This window comes from Sciurus carolinensis, chromosome 1, assembly GCF_902686445.1.
Source record: "Sciurus carolinensis chromosome 1, mSciCar1.2, whole genome shotgun sequence".
Lineage (NCBI taxonomy): Eukaryota > Metazoa > Chordata > Mammalia > Rodentia > Sciuridae > Sciurus > Sciurus carolinensis.
In genome coordinates, this window is record NC_062213.1 from 41,906,888 (window position 1) to 41,922,877 (window position 15,990).

At 41.8% G+C, this 15,990-nt stretch overlaps 1 protein-coding gene across 2 annotated transcripts in view; it reads right to left on the reverse strand.

Annotated features, from left to right (window-relative positions):
* Ptdss1 (phosphatidylserine synthase 1) overlaps positions 1-15,990 on the reverse strand; it is a 62,775-nt gene that overhangs the window by 19,260 nt on the left and 27,525 nt on the right. For both annotated transcript variants that reach the window (XM_047554352.1, XM_047554348.1), the window contains exons 5-8: positions 10,009-10,167; positions 6,514-6,665; positions 3,012-3,153; positions 760-872 (exon numbers count right to left, since the gene is read on the reverse strand). In XM_047554352.1, coding sequence (XP_047410308.1) covers positions 760-872; positions 3,012-3,153; positions 6,514-6,665; positions 10,009-10,167 — 566 coding nt within the window. The remainder of the gene's footprint in view (positions 1-759; positions 873-3,011; positions 3,154-6,513; positions 6,666-10,008; positions 10,168-15,990) is intronic.

Below are 15,990 nucleotides of genomic sequence, written 5' to 3' on the forward strand. Positions count from 1 at the left end.
TATTTCGTTCATTTATTTATATGTGGTGCTGAGAATCAAAACCAGTGCCTCACACATGCTAGGCAAGTGCCCTATCAGTGAGTCACACCCCCAGCCCCCAAATGCCAATTCTAAATAGGAAAAATGAAACAAATGAAAATGTTTTGCGTAGAGCTATGCTGGGTCAATGTCAGTAAGGGACAGTCTCTGAATAACATCTCTCTTTCTAAGGCCCTACCTCAAGGCAGGAGAATAACAGTATGAATACCCAGATTATTGCCGTGTCTTTGATGACGATAAGAAGGTCATTTTCAAAAGGAAATTAGTTTAATGGGGTCTAAAAAAGTTAATAAAGTATCATTATAAAAATAATACCATTTATGAATTCTATCATAAAAACTTTTGTACATTCCAATAATTTCATTTTAAGAAACCTCACTGTCACTACTACCAATTTTTAAAAAATAGGTCATGAAAGGATATAAAGAAAAAAAAAAAAAGACCAGCAGTGAAAGACTATGAAGGGGTTTGAAAATAATGAATAGTACTACCAGTGTGGCATTGATTATTCACTTTTTTTTTTTTTTTAAAGTCACAATAACATGCTGAGGTTTTCTTAGAACAAAACATTTTCTTCATATTCTGGATTCTGGATGTGTAAGTCTTTAGAATGACATTTTCATGGGAAATCTGCTAGTTGACATGACTTCCCTTATGCCAGGAAGGAGAACTTAAAGCAGGTTAATGTCCTCAAATGATAGTCGGGCTATACACAATTACCTCACTGTGGGAGCTGTGATGCAGCCAATGAAGAGAATTCTACACCAACTTAATGGATGGCTGGCTTGGAACACAAAGATGTGCTTCAAGAAGAAGGTATTCAACTCAGTCAGCTGAAAAAAGGAGGCGAGATTTGTCACCCTGGTATGTCATGTTAAATCATATGCACATATTCCTTAAGCAGACATTCTATAGCTAAAAATAAGTGGTATGTTCAAAGCATTTTCAGAAAATGTGTAGGGTCTTCCCAGGGTTGCTGTTTAAACTAGTAACCACCAGTACAACATGAGCACTCACCAACTGGGGGCCTGAGGTTGGGGGTGGGGCACATGAAGGCTCGGAACAATAGCTATTGTCATGTTTCCTACTTTGTGTGGTTGTCACTTGGTTCATGTGTGTGATCTACTGGGACCGTAAGAGAAAAATGCTTTAAGCACAGCAGAACATGATACAGGTGCTGTGGAACACCTGCATAGCCTTACAGAAACCAGGCCAGGTCTAAAGGAAGCCCAGCTGTAGACTGGAAAGCTTGTATGGAGAGATGACTATGTGCTGAGGGAGCACACACCTGGGACAGGGCAAATCCCTGACTACAGCATATGGGGGTCATCCAAGTTTCACCTGGGGCAGGGTACTTTTCCGGGGTCAGCACCTTAGTGCAGTGCACCATGATGAGCCCTTGGCAGAAGCTTGGAAGACTGGCTGAGATGTGCTACCCTCTGTCCAGAGCTGGGTTCCAGATATCAAAGGACAGAGACCACAGAAAGGTCACACTGTGCTTTGCAGTCACCATCAATAGACTGGCAGGTGCTTTTCAGTTACATAAAACATATGCTATTTTCCCACAGCACTGACTTCGAGGATATAAAATAAAAATAGCACAATAATTCACACCACATATGGGGAGCTGATGGTAACACGGGGCTCAGAGCCCTGGGAAAGGTGTGCTCTATGGAATGCTGCCAAGGTATTCCATTCTAGAAGAACCACACTCTCTCTCTCTCCCTCACAAATCCAATCGTTCTTCCTTCTAATAAGAGAAAATTCAACCTTCTTTTGTCACATTTGCTCTGTGACGAAAAGCTTAATCCCTATCCATCTTATAGTCCCGTTTTATAGAAGTATTCCTTGGTATCTACGGGGGATTGGTTCCGGACATCCAGGAACACAGAAATCTGCTATTTATATATAAGGTATGCTCATCTTCCCATATACTTTAAATCATCTCTAGGTTACTTAAAATAACTTGTACAGTGTAAATGTTATATAAATCATTGTTGTTCAGGGAATAGTGACAAGAAAAACTTCTGTACATGTTCAGTATACACATGATTTTTTTTTCAAATATTTTCCATCTGCAGTTGTTTGGATCTATGGATGTGCAACCGGAAAATACGGAGGGCTCTTTGTATTAACTTCTCCAAACCATAGTTACTTAACTATTCATTATACTTCTGTATACATAAACTCCATTTATTGAGATGGACATTGCTATTCTTAGGTATGAATAAGGAAGACTGACTTAAAAGTGACATATATTGACAATTTCTTTTCATTGGGAGTATTTTGTGCTTATGTGTCCAAAATATAATTTCTGTTGATGCTGAAAGGTCTTTCAGGCAAAATCTGGTTTCCCTTGATAAGTCTCCAAAAGTTGAGAAACCACCTAGGGATAGGAGGCTCAATAAGAGGCTCTCCCTAGAAATGAGAGATGTCTGAGAATCCTTTGCCAAGACTGTTGGCCGTCTGGATTACTTTCATTATATTAATAACTCTGCACTGGGGACAAAAGCTTGTCACCATTGGGAAAAACACACTGGAAGACTCATCATTAAAAGTGTCCCATGCCCATAGGCAGCAGAGAGCTGATTCAGCTCCCTGCACACTGTTCAAAGCAGGAACAACCGAGGAACAATTCTGAATATCACTCATAAATTAGGGATGGAAAAAGAGCCTTCTCATTTGTTCCTTTGGTACTGAAAATTATCATATTCTAAAAAGCAATCTGCTACCTAATTCATTGGGTAATGGATACCAACCGTGACCTTTTTCAGGGAATCTGTTTCTAACTTGTAGTTCAAAGATCCACATTTTAAAATGTCTTCAGAACCAAGTAAGGCCTTAGAAGTGACAACATCATGCTGCTTAATTATTCTATATGCCAAGCTGGTATGCAATACAAGTTAACATCACTTCTAAATTCCTGGAAGGTCAATGTTTTTTCCTCTAGTTACGGGCATCTAAAAAAATACCTGCCAGATGATCATGAAAAGGTATATTCCAGCCACTCTCTGAAAAGAAGATTTGGGGTCAAACCATCTGACGTAGGTCCAGCTAGCAGGAGTGAACTGCAGCACAGCTCGTTTGATCTTCCCGGTGGTGGTGTGAATGTCCCTGTAAGGAGAGAAAGGCTTCAGTGAAAATCCGAAGAAAGAAAGGGGGCGGGGCAGGGAGAGGACAAACACCAAGAGAAAAATGTGCATTGATGATTTTATAGCAAATACCAGAACTGAAAGACTCCTTTCTATTTGAACAGTCTCAGACAAAGGTCTGAGGTGGGGCTGGGGACAGAAGCACACTGGATGGGAATTTCAGCAAAGACAAGAAGGACCTGCTTACTGTCAGGGTCAGGGTATTGTGGAGCTAGAAGAGGTCTTAATTTACAAATGGGTGACAAAAGAAGCAGAGGGTCGGTAAAGACAGCAACCTGGAATCAGCCCAGAAGAACTGGGATGCCAGCAAGGACACTCTGTCTCACTAGGGTGTGTTCTGATTAAATGGCACCTGCTCTCATGGTCTTGAGACTGCCCATGTCATTTCTCTACCTTATTTTTTCTCAAGAGATGTGAACGATTTGGGTGGTTGAACATGGTTCTAACATTTCTTAGTTTTAACTCTAGAAAGCACTCAATTAAAAATTTCACATGCCCATGACAAAAATAGTCTTATATTTGAGAGAAAGAAGCTGGCTAATGTAGACTGACCTTATAAACATCAGAATGGTGTAAATTCCAGCCCTCTCAGACTAGTACAGGAGAGCAGAAATCCAAGGCAAATGTCATCTAATACCTGGCAGAGAGTCTTTAGTTCAATAAATATTGACATCAAGAATCTTTATGTCTCAGACATTGTGCTAAGTACAAAAGGCACAGGTACCAATAAGTCAGGCATTTTCTCTGGAGGGGAAGGAGACAGGGGAGAGTGGAGGAAACCAGGTCCATCCCTTCACCCATTTACCTATCAACAAGGACATACCGGGAAAATATCACAGTAACAAGATTTGCAGCACAACAGCAACAAAAACAGAGACTGCCCCGAGACTGCCTGTTATGGTTTGGATGTGAGGTGTCCCCCAAAAGCTCACATGTGAGACAATGCAGGAAGGTTCAGAGGAGAAATGATTGGAGTATAAGAATCTTAACCCAACAGTGGTTTAATCCCTGATGGGATTAATTGAAGCGGTAGGGTGTGGCTTTGGGGTATATATTTTGTATCTGGAGCATGGAGACTCTCTCTCTCTCTCTCTCTCTCTCTCTCTCTGCTTCCTGATGATGTAGGCTGCTTCCCTCTACCACATTCTTCCATCACGATGTTCTTCTGCCTCATCTCCGAGCCCCAAGGAATGGAGCTGGCCCTCTATGGACTAAGACCTCTGAAACTGTGAGCCCTCAAGTAAACCTTTTTTCCTCTATAATTGACTGTTAGTCTCAGCAGCAGAACAGCTGACTAAAATGCTGCCCCAGAACTCTAAAGGATGTATGTTTTAAAAAGGGCAATAAATGCATGGAAAGACCTAGAAGACAGACATAGAGATACGGCAGGATCCAGAAGCAGAATATTCAATGTAGTGAAGGGGTTCATTCAATTGAAATTAACCTACATTCATTTATACATTTAATGTTTTGTAAGAAAACACTAAGATTTCTTTTGTTTAGTAGTTGGGTTTATATTTTGGTAATTTGGCAAAATGATTCTGGAGTTGAATTTGAAGCATAAATGTTTAAAAACAGGGGAGCCGGGTGTCTATGTTTAAGGAATCTGCCTGATACAAACCCAGACTCCACTGTTTCTAGTTGTGTGTCCTCAGCAAATCACTAAATATGAGCCTCAGTATCGCCTTCCTTGAAATGAAGAGAACAGTGACCACCCCGGCACCGATGGAAGGTTCAGAAAAGACGCTGCTTATAAAGCTCACCTGTAGCAACGTCTAGCCCAGTGATGGTATTGTCACATTATTTATTGCCTTTCAATCTTAAAATGTCTGGTCAAAATCAGTGGCCAAAGAGAAGACTAGACAGGAAAACTGGTGAGTCAAAGGCAAAAACATGAAATCTCCCCTCATACCACACAACAAAATAAATGTGAAATATTTTATAAATTCTTTTAATAAAAAAGTAGAAGAAAATATAGGTTGACATTAATAAAAAGATGAAAAATTTTCTGTTATTTAAATAAAAACCCATGAAACACTAGATTACAAAGGGGATAACAAAATGGAAAATAAAGTCACAGTTATGGCAAAGTGATAATATCCTTCAAGCATAAGAAACACTAATAAAAGAGAAAACAAAAAAACTAGAAATCCATTATCCCACAAATTTATGTGGGATAAAATTGACAAAAGTTTAAAATAAAATTCAAGAAAACAGTGAATGTAATTATGTGTATGTGTTTGCATATATATAATATACACATACACAATAGGTTAGAATATAAATTGGTCTACTCTTAAGTATTTAGTCTTTTAAAAAATCAGAGACACATACAAAAATATGTCTAAGAATGTTCACTCTAGCCTTTCTGAAAGCAAAAACCTTGAAGCAACCAAGTAACCATAAAAGGGAACTGGCTAAATACTTCATGGTTCATTTGTACAACAGGATATGAAGAATCCCTTTAAAATCATGTTTTAGAAGAATATTGAATGATATGGGAAATGCTCATATTTTGTTATATGAAATAAACAAAATTCTAAATACAAAGAAAACAACTACTTTCCTATCACCACCACGGTCCTTCTCCTCAATGGCACATCGCTTGCCACATCCAGTTGCACTAAGCAGAATAAAGCAAAGATGGTGGCATGCACTGCCCTCCCCAGAAGCACAGAAGAGGGGCATACAACTTAACACAGAATCAAGGACAGCTTCTGGAGGGGGTGGCAAGTGAGGCAAGTCAGCAAAGAAAAGCACAAGCAGCCTGGTCCAAGAGAATATGGGCCAAAGCCCAGGTACAGAGGAAGGAGTGTGATTTAGCCACAGAGTATCAGGTGCCCAAGAGGGCATGGAGGAGGGTCCTCCCCTCCCAGTCCATCAGGTACACTTTGTCCTAAAGACCATAAGAAGCCACCACAGGGACCCAACCCAATGAACCTGATATTCTGAAGTAGTCCACTCAAGCAATGGTGTGAGAAGTGTTGTCTCTAGGGACAGGAGACCAATTAAGGTAGGGATGGGAGTCAGACTGCAGGCTGAGGCAGCAGGGAGCATCCATCTTAAATGGATGGATTTAAGAAACATTTTGAACCAAGAGGGTGTTAGGACCCTCTAAATATACAAGGGGAAAAAGAGAAAATCATAAGTGACAGCATATCCTGGACAACTGGTTGAAATCAGGTGTATAATTTTGAGTTTCGGCTGCTGACAGGGAATTTCCTTCCTCGGCATCAAGGATGCCACTACACATGACTTCTTGTAAAGCACTTAAACATATATTACAACACTGAGACTAATGTCCAAAAGGAAGAGGACTCACTTGAAGCTTGCCCAGTGGTAAGTCCTCATCTCTAAAAACCGGCAAACCACCATGCCCAGCCAGATGCCGCCGCCATTGCACAACAGGATGTCCAGAATGACTTGGTCCCACCAGCACTCGGCAAAATTGGGCAGAAGATGCATGAAGAAAAGCTGAGGAACACAAGAGATGAAGGTTGGGAAAAAAGCCAAAACCGAGATGCCATACAGAATGATACATTTCCTCTTAATAATGCATTGTTTCAGAAAAAGTGGTTTATTTTTTTCTAACGAATAAGAAAACAACCATAATAAAGTCTGGAATCTGGTCCTTCCTTTTTATAATGCACATGGTTTACAAACAACATTTATCCGCATAGCTCTCCTTTTTTAAACATTGGACTTTAAAGAGAAGACAGCACCTCTTTAAAAATAGATTACCAATGAGTTACCTTGGCTGATGACAACACAACAGGATCTGAGAGGGGAACAGGACTGAGTTTTCATAACTGACAACAAAGTACTGGCAGAGTTCTCAAAATTAGCAGACTGAGAATTCAAGCTGTGTATTTCAGAAATATTCCATAGGTGTGTAGATAAATCAGGGGAAAAATTACAAATGCTGAAATATTAGATCTTGATGACATGATACAGGCATCTGACAGCTCGCCAGGATTTCTCACACTAACCAACTCCCCATGATGACAGTCCTTTTTAAGCACCCATGATGTGCACAGTGGTGAGACAAGGTAAGCCACAGTAGCTGATCTCAAGGGGAGAGGCCAGATGTGCATCCAGCTATCCAGAACTATAAAGTGAGGTAGATGGAGGCAAGTGTTACCACGCTGACATCATTAGAACAGCATGGGGATGCAGCAGATTCACTCTGACTAAGGGCCACTGGGGAAGGCTTCTGGAAGGGAGACATATTGGAGTCACAACATTAGGCCATGAATGACTGATTTCAAGAAGTACAGATGGAGATGAAGATGGTCCAGACAGGGGGAGCAGTTAAGGGTGTTCGAAAGGTGAACAAAAGTCTCTCTAGATACTGTTTTGTCCAAAACAAAGGTTGGGCTGGTTGTCTCCAGAGCAGCATGCCCTGCTGTGTGAAGGCCCAACCTAAGAAGGAAGGTGAAGTTACAAAGCCCAGGTCAAAGAATTCTCTGGAAAGACACATCCAAGTCATTGCAAACCTCTGAAGTAACAGAATAAATACTGCAAAGTTAAGTTTCCACAGAGCATTTTGTAACCTATAAACAATATACACACATGAGAAACTTTTCTTCTTGATGCATCTGTCACGGAGAAGCTACAGGACAGCCATTACATGTGATGACTTATTGCTGCATTCTTGCCCTGGTGGGCCTTACACTACCCCTGAAGGGTACTCCCAGGTTTCAAGCACAAAGTGAACTGAAACACTGGCCTTTCGACAAGGAAGAGGAAAAACTGCAAAAGCCAGCAGCTTGTTTGCTGGAATAAAACTATGTACAGGAGTAATGGTGGAGAACACCCTTAGCATAGGGGCTTTCTGGAAAGTACCAGATTCTGGGGCAAGATGGGCCCCAAGAGACTAAGTCTGAGGAGCTGGCAGTCACCTTCATTCATTCACTATGGAACCATGGCACATCCACCATATGTAAGGCAGAGTACCTGGGTCTGGGAAAATGCAGGCATGAGTCTTGCCCTCCAGAAGCTAAAGAGACACCCATCACATGTCCAAATGGAGCACAGCTAGCAGAGAGGCAGGGAGGAATTTCTTTCAGGAGCTTAGCTCTGGCACAGCAGGCTAAGGTGAGGGGAGTGAGGAGCGGTGGGGCTAGGTGAAGGGCTCTGGTGGGGAAGGGCACAAGATCTTTGAAATGGAGCAGCACAGAGGTTAGGAGAGAGAGGCTCAGGGGGCTGGGCTGGGAGGCAGCTGTCAGGTCCCCTTCCAGCCTCTCTGGCTGGCTCAGAAGTCTGCATTCTGTTTTAAGAGCAAGGGACAAACAAAGAAATCTTAGAAGGAGGGGTCTTGATCTGAGGAGGACTGAAAAGGAGTTCTCTGGCAATAAACAGTGTGAAGACAAGTGCTTCAGACAAGAGACGACAGTGGATCAGAGGGGAGCGGGAGCAGAGGGGTGAAAAGACTCCTCTGCACTGTAGAAATGTTTTAAGAAAGAGTCTCAGGACCCGTGCACCACAGGACACTGGGGAGCAGGGCAAGGAAGGGACAGAAATCTAGAGAGCCAGTGAGGGGCAAGGAAGCTGGGAAGGCCAGGTGCCTTACATACACAAGGCCAGGCAGCTGGATTAGGATTTAGAACGTGGTGCAAGGACACGATCATGGTTGAGGAATGCAATCCTGGCTCAACCAAGGAAGCGAGGCTCAGAGTTCTAGAGGATTCCTTGTCCATACAATGGGAGTGGACAGATACCCACTGCCTTTCCTGTCCATCCTGAGGATTCGTGGTGACATATAAGGTGTTGAGCTCTGTCATGAATGATTTGAACTATGTCTCTAAAAGTCCCTACACTTGAAGACCTAAAGTCAACTCCTTGGAAGGTGAACTTATTTGGGAGTGAAGTTGTTGCTGATGTAGTTAAGATGAGGTTGAACTGGAGTGGAGGAGCCCCCAACCTATTATGACTTGTGTCCTTATAGAAATAACAAGAAGGAAGGCTGAGAGACACGCAGGGGCAATGCCAGCTGACCAGGAAGGCAGGGTGCATCTATGAGTCAAGGAATGTAGAAGATGGACAGCAAACCGCGAGAGGATGGGAGAGGCCTTGGAAGATTCTCCACAACAGTCCTCGGAAGAAACCAACCCTGCCCGCACCTTGATCTCAGACTTCCAAGCCTCCTCAGCCATGAGAGGTAGGGTAATAGAAGCCATATCTAACTGGCACTCTTCTCTAGGTTGGGGTTGGGACAATGACAGGCATTGAGGAATACACTGGGCACGTGGTCAAATTTTGTTCTCTGGGAATGATGAATAGTAATGTAAAATTGAACCATAATGAATTTGTTCCCCAAATTTTACTAAGTTTTTAAAGAGTATATCACTTTCATTAATTAAATGAGACAAAGTTTTGGTCACTGAGGTATCGTAGTTTCGATTGGGAATTCATTTTTCAGTTACAAAACCCTTTAAGTGCCCTTGTAATGCCTGAAAACCTATTTATCTCAGACTGGAAAATAGTGAGTGGGTTATCCAACCTATTTACTTCTAAGCAGATTTCCCTCATTATCATTCATGTGTCTCACTTGGGAATTTCGCTTTATTCTTTAGTTTGATTTCATTTGTTTCTCTTAGGACTGTTGGAATAGAAACACATTTCATTAAGTAAACAAGGCAGCTTTTGTATAGTTTTTGTTTTTTTAAACAAAGGTATAAAATAGTCTCATGGGATGATGTAAATACAGTTTTTCACCATGGGGGCTGGAGAATGGATTGACTACTTGACAACCTTTTTCTTCCTGCACATGAAGTATGTACAGTGTTAGTCTTGGAACCCTCCTCCCACTTCTTACCTCAGTCAGCTCCCAGGTAATACTGATTGTCCAGCAGAGACCATAACTTCGGATCAACAGGGCCTTCATGGCCCAACCCCAGAAATGCCCGAATGCAAATATATCAAAATGGCTGACAATCCTCTCCCAGGTGATCACATGGCAGTTCACAGCATATTCCTGTAGAACATGAAGGCAAACAATCAATGGAACTCCAGAACCTACGGGCTTTCCAGGTTCAGAAGTGAATAAGAGCTGCTCCTGAAAAATAATGTATGTCCTGATCCTTTAATAGGAAAGTTTAAATAATAAGATTCTTGGAGTAAATGGACAAGTCCTGCTTTACTCTGAATTGCAAATGCTGGGTTATAATGGGAAGCAAAATAATTTTACAGAGGCTTAACACATCTTAAAAAAGTTTCACACAGATCATGTCATCTGACCACAGAGCAACTAAGTTAAAGCCAGTAATGAAAATATTAATTAAAGAATCCCAGTAGATTTGGAAATTTAAAAACACATTTCTAAAAGTCATGGATTGAGGAAATCATAATAGAATTTTCTAAAAATTGAGTACCACTGATAATAAAATACTACATATCAAAACTGAAAGGATAGTTAGGTGGGATCTGAGGAAATTATAAAGCCTTAAATGTTTATATTGGAAAAGAAGAGCTGACTCACTAAACTTCAGAAATGGGAAGAAGACAGAATAAACCCTACCCAAACTATCATAATTTATTAAATACTAAATAATTTAATACTAAAAAATTCTTATGCTTGTAAGAATTTTGGTTCCATTTCAGTGTCTTTTTGTTTTGAACATATTATATATTTATGAAAACTATAGGACAATATAACATTTCCTAGGACTCTATTTCATACCCTTTCTTCCCCAAATTATTCTGATAGAAAGTAGTAAAAGCTATTACATATGACCTATTACCAGTCAAATGGAAAAATTTGACTTAGGTATCCCCCAAAGCTCATCTATGAGACAATGCAAGAAAGTTTAGAGAAGAAATGATTGGGTTATGAGATCCTTAACCTAATCAATGCACTAATCCACGGATGGGGATTAACTAGGTGATAACCGTAGGCAGGTAAGCTATAGCTGGAAGAGGCACGTCATTGGAAGTGTACCTTTGGGGTTTATATTTTGTCCATGGTGAGGGCAGATCTTTCTGTGCTTCCTGGTGGCTACATTCTGTGCTGCTGTCCTCCACCACACTTAGGCTATGATGTGCTACCTCACCTTGGGGGCCCCAGAGCAATGGAGTCAGTCATTTGTGGACTGAGACCTCTGAAACTGTGAGCCCCAAATAAACTTTTCCTCCTCTAAAATTGTTCTTATTAGGTTTTTTGGTCACAGCAGTGAAAAACTGACTAAAACAACTATAACGTTCTCAAATTCTAGAAATCACACTTTCTGAGAAATCAAAGCAAGCAGCTCAGTGCTTTCTTATCTCTCCTAAAATCCACTGCATCTAATGTCTTCTCAGGTCAAGCACATTTTGGTTTGCAAAGCTGAAAGGACTCTCTTATGCCTTGCCTCTGGAACACCCCTCAAACCTCATGTGTTTGAAGCTTGGTCCCCAGTGTAGCAAGGTGCAGAGGTGAGGCTCTTGGGAGGGGACCCTGAGCACCCTGACCTCATCAATGGATCAATCCATGACAGGCCTGTAGCTGATGGCATTACTGGGAAGTGGTGGAAACGGTAGGAGGTGGGTCCTAGTTAGAGGAAGTAGGTCACTGGGGTGTACCCTGGAAGGGTATTTCTGCTTCCTTGTCCTTCTCTGCTTTCTCTTTGCTGGGACCTTCCACATGATGTTTCTGCCTTGCTACAAGTCTAAAAGTAAACCTCTGAAACTGTGAGCCAAAATAAACCTTTCCTTCAGTTGTTCTTCTCAGGTATTTTGTCACAGAATTTTCTAAAAAGATCTACTTTTTGAAAAGCAGTAAAATGGAATATGGAATATGGAATATGATGTGGAAGTGGGGAATCTGAAGAAAGGAGGATAAAAGCCCCAACTGCTCTGAGATGAAAGTTTCTCCCTAGATGCCGGAACAGCATGTTCTCATCACAGGGAATTCCAGGTTGACAGAAACATGTTGGGGCTGATGCAGGTTATATAGTAGGTTAAGGAGAGTGACAAGGTCCCTCCATCCCCAAATTCTGCAGCCTCCTTACTCTCTATTTACTCTGTAACAGGCTGCTTAGGGAAAGGTAAAGAAGGGGAAGCTCTGCTTTCAGAAGGTTTCTTTTAAAGTAATCACAGGTTGCAGATGGCTTTCTCCAAAGAGAAATATAGGGCGATTAAAATACAGGGCATTTAAAAAAATCACAAAGAGTGAAGTGCATATATTAGCAGAATTATTAATGAGCAGATTTGCCAATTAACTACCTTCAGAAGACCCCCGAGTGTCCTGCTCCTGGGAAGCCCCCAGGACATTGTAGTTTACAGTTGAGCCTTGGAATGGGAAGGCATGGGTTGGTTCTAAGATACCCCAGAGATACAAAAATTAAAGACACTCAAGTTCCTCAGGTAAAATGGTGCAGTATTTGCATATAATCTATACAGAACTTCTTATATCTTAAATCATCTATAAATTATGACATGTACCTAAAATGATGCAAATGCCATGTAAACAGTTGTTACACTGTGCTGCTTATAGAATAATGTCAAGAAAACAGCAATAATTTCTCTGAATGCTTTTGATCTGCAGTTGGTTCAATCCACGGATGCTGACCCACAGACAGAAGGTTGGCTGGCGTGCTGCAGGAGCCTCGCACAGGTTCAAGCATGACAATCAGGATGAACAGGCTCTGTGGACAGGCCGGAACCAGGGCGTGGAAAAGGACCAAGTATGTGTGTGCCTAGGTGTGTGTGTGAGGAAAGACAAATTGTGCTTACCTCCCGACTGGTCTCAGGATGATCTTGGTGACTCCTTCCCTCCCTTGCTTGCCCAACAGATAACCAAATACCAAGTCCCATTCATTTTAACTTTTCAACTTTTTCTTTTCTCCATCTATCTCATTGCCACTAATATTTCTTGCTTAGACTTCTTTGATAGTTTTCTGAATTCGTGAAATGTTTCAAGAATACACACACACACACACACACACACACACACATATACAATAGTATATGATACTATTAATAAGTACCTGGGTCCCTACCTCCACCAACTTTTAACCACCTCCAGCTTAAGAGAGAAAGATGTTTAAGTGGTCAACCTGCATCCACTTGTGCTTCCTGTAGTCAGTTCTTTACAAACAAAATGATCTTGAGTCAGGTGTGGTAGCACACACACCTATAATCCCAGCTGTTCGGGAGGCTGAGGCAGGAGGATCACAAGTTCCAAGTTGAACTCAGCAAAAGTGAGGTGCTAAGCAACTCAGTGAGACCCCATTTCTCAATAAAATTCAAAATAGGGCTAGGGATGTGACTCAATGGTCAAGTGCCCTTGAGTTCAATCCCTAGTACACCTCCCCCAAAAGGTCTTGAATATCATAAATCAGAACAATTGCATAAGTATGTATGTTATATGTATGTGGGTGTGTCTGCATGTGTGTACATGTAAAGACATGTATGTGTGTGTGCTGGGGAAGGCGAGGTGGTTGGATAATGCATCCTTCTCAGTATAGACAGATCTCCACTACTGCACACTGTGGCCTTCTAGTCCTGTTCTTTGAATGAAGTGGTGACTTTAGAAAAAGGATTTCAACCTCTTTTGGGTCTTCTTTGGAAATTATATGCCTACTGACAGCACAGGTTCTTATCTGCTCCTTCAACCATGTGGAAATCTTGTGGGACAAGCCCTGCCTTGTGGAAGAAGCTTTCAGTTGTCCAAAGGGCCATGGGAGGACAGGCCTGCTTAATCTGTGGGTGGGAGTTCTAGCAAACCCGAGTGGTCCAGGTCTACAGCCATCTGCTCCACTTAGCGTTTACAGGAAGAAATCAGCTGATGTTCTGAACTCTTTCTTCTGTTTCCAAACTCAGCTACAGATCAGGGTATTGACTGACCCTTTAAAACATCAGCACAGATCATGTAACTGTTCTGTATGGCTTTTAAAATGACAGCCAAAGTCTAAATTGTAGCCAGCCTGGCCCTGGCAGCCTCCCAGCCTCAGGCACAGCTCTCCGCTTCTGGATCCCCACACTCTTCAGCCCGACTGCCCCGGCTGCCCTGTCAGGGCCTTCACAGGGGCTGTCCTGCTGACTAACGCCTGCCCTCCCTTGTGTCTGGCTACTCCCACTCGCCCCTTAGTCACCAGCTTGAACACGGTGCTTGGCATGGCCTTCCCTGACACCCTGGCTCGACTGGGTCCCTGCTCTGTTAACGGCTCCCACTCCTTTCCCTTTAGTGCTGTAACCTCATGGGAGCATCATGCACCCTGGATTTGATGGCGTGCCCTTGTCACAATGTATTATTTTGAGAATCAGGATGCATATTTCAATGTATTAAAATGTATGATTCTTTAAATACAAGGCTTCTTTATTCCCCTTCCAAAAGGCATACCTATAATTGATGGCTCATCTTAAGCTAGATGCTGACCTCCTGAACCCACAATTGATCTTAAGCTTATCAGGAGAAAATGGCAGACATCCTGTGCCTCCTGACACCTAAGAAGCAGTACACCATAAGAGCTGGTCTGGAGTGTGGAACCCCCATGGTTGCTACGCTCAATTTTTGGTGTATAGGAAATGCAAGGGAACAGGGAGACACTCGAGATATCCTGGAAATGCAAGCTGCAAAACCCAGATGTGAGAATCTCTATGGGGTAAACAATTTGGTTTATTCAACAAATAAACCTTAAGGAAAAAGACAATGTGTAGAGGAACCTACTGATCAAAAAGGATTTAAGAGACACATTAAATTCACTGTGTGGACCTTGTCAAGGTCCCACTTTGAATAAGTCAGTTGTAAAATACACTTATATCTGGCAACTGGGGAACTATGAACACTGAATGCATATATTGAATTGCATATATGAAGTGGTTATGTTAAAAAAAAAGATTCCATGTATTTTCAATTTAATATCTGAGAACTATTTCAAAATAATCCAGGATGGGGGAATGAAACAAGATTGGGCAGTGTTGAAGCTGGGTGATGGGAACTTGGGAATTGAAGGTTCTTTCTACTCTTCCCCACGTTTAAAGACTTCCATGAAAAAAATTTTAAAAATCATTGATACTGTCTTAGGGTTCAACAGACAAGAGTTATTTCTTTAAATGTGCCTATCCCTGAGCTCCAAGGGATAGGGAAATGACCACCTGCCCCCCACACCCCACCACCATCACCACTCTAACCAGCAGCATGCCAGCAAGTTGGAAAGGTTCAGTCAATGTTAACTAAACAAAAGACTGCTGCTGCAGACAGACTGATTTATAAATGAGTTCTGCCCTCAGAGTTTGCCTCAAGTTTAGAACACATATTTAATAAAAATCAGTATTTTATTTTGGTGCTGGGAATTGAAGTCAGAGCCTCGTGCATGCTGAGCATATGTCCTACCACTGAGCTACACCTCCAGACCAGAATCAATTTTTAAAAAGCAGCAAACTGTCCAGGCAATTAGATGAGAAAATGCCTTTGATACAATTTCAATGATCCCTCAGTCCCAATTTATAAAAGAAATTATAAGGGAAAAATGGGAGTCTGGGTTTCAATGTGCCAGCATCCACCAAGATCAGGAATGGGTAGCAGGGTAAAGGAATGGGAGAAGCAATGACCCTGGGGACCAGTGAATCAAAGACATTTGTCACACAGAAAAGAATTTCGTTCCATAAATCCAACGAGGTCAGAGGCATTTCTCTCCTGTCACCAAAGAACAGGTCCTTGCAATTGTGAAAGACTGCTTTAAGGAAGTAGAAAGTGATGAGTGATAAAGAAGAGGCCCTCAGCCAGAACTGCAAAGAGCTTCAGCTTTCTTTTGCTTGGCAACAGAGAATTAGCCAATATGGGACAACTAGGTTTTAAAGCCACTTGCAGCTATTTTGG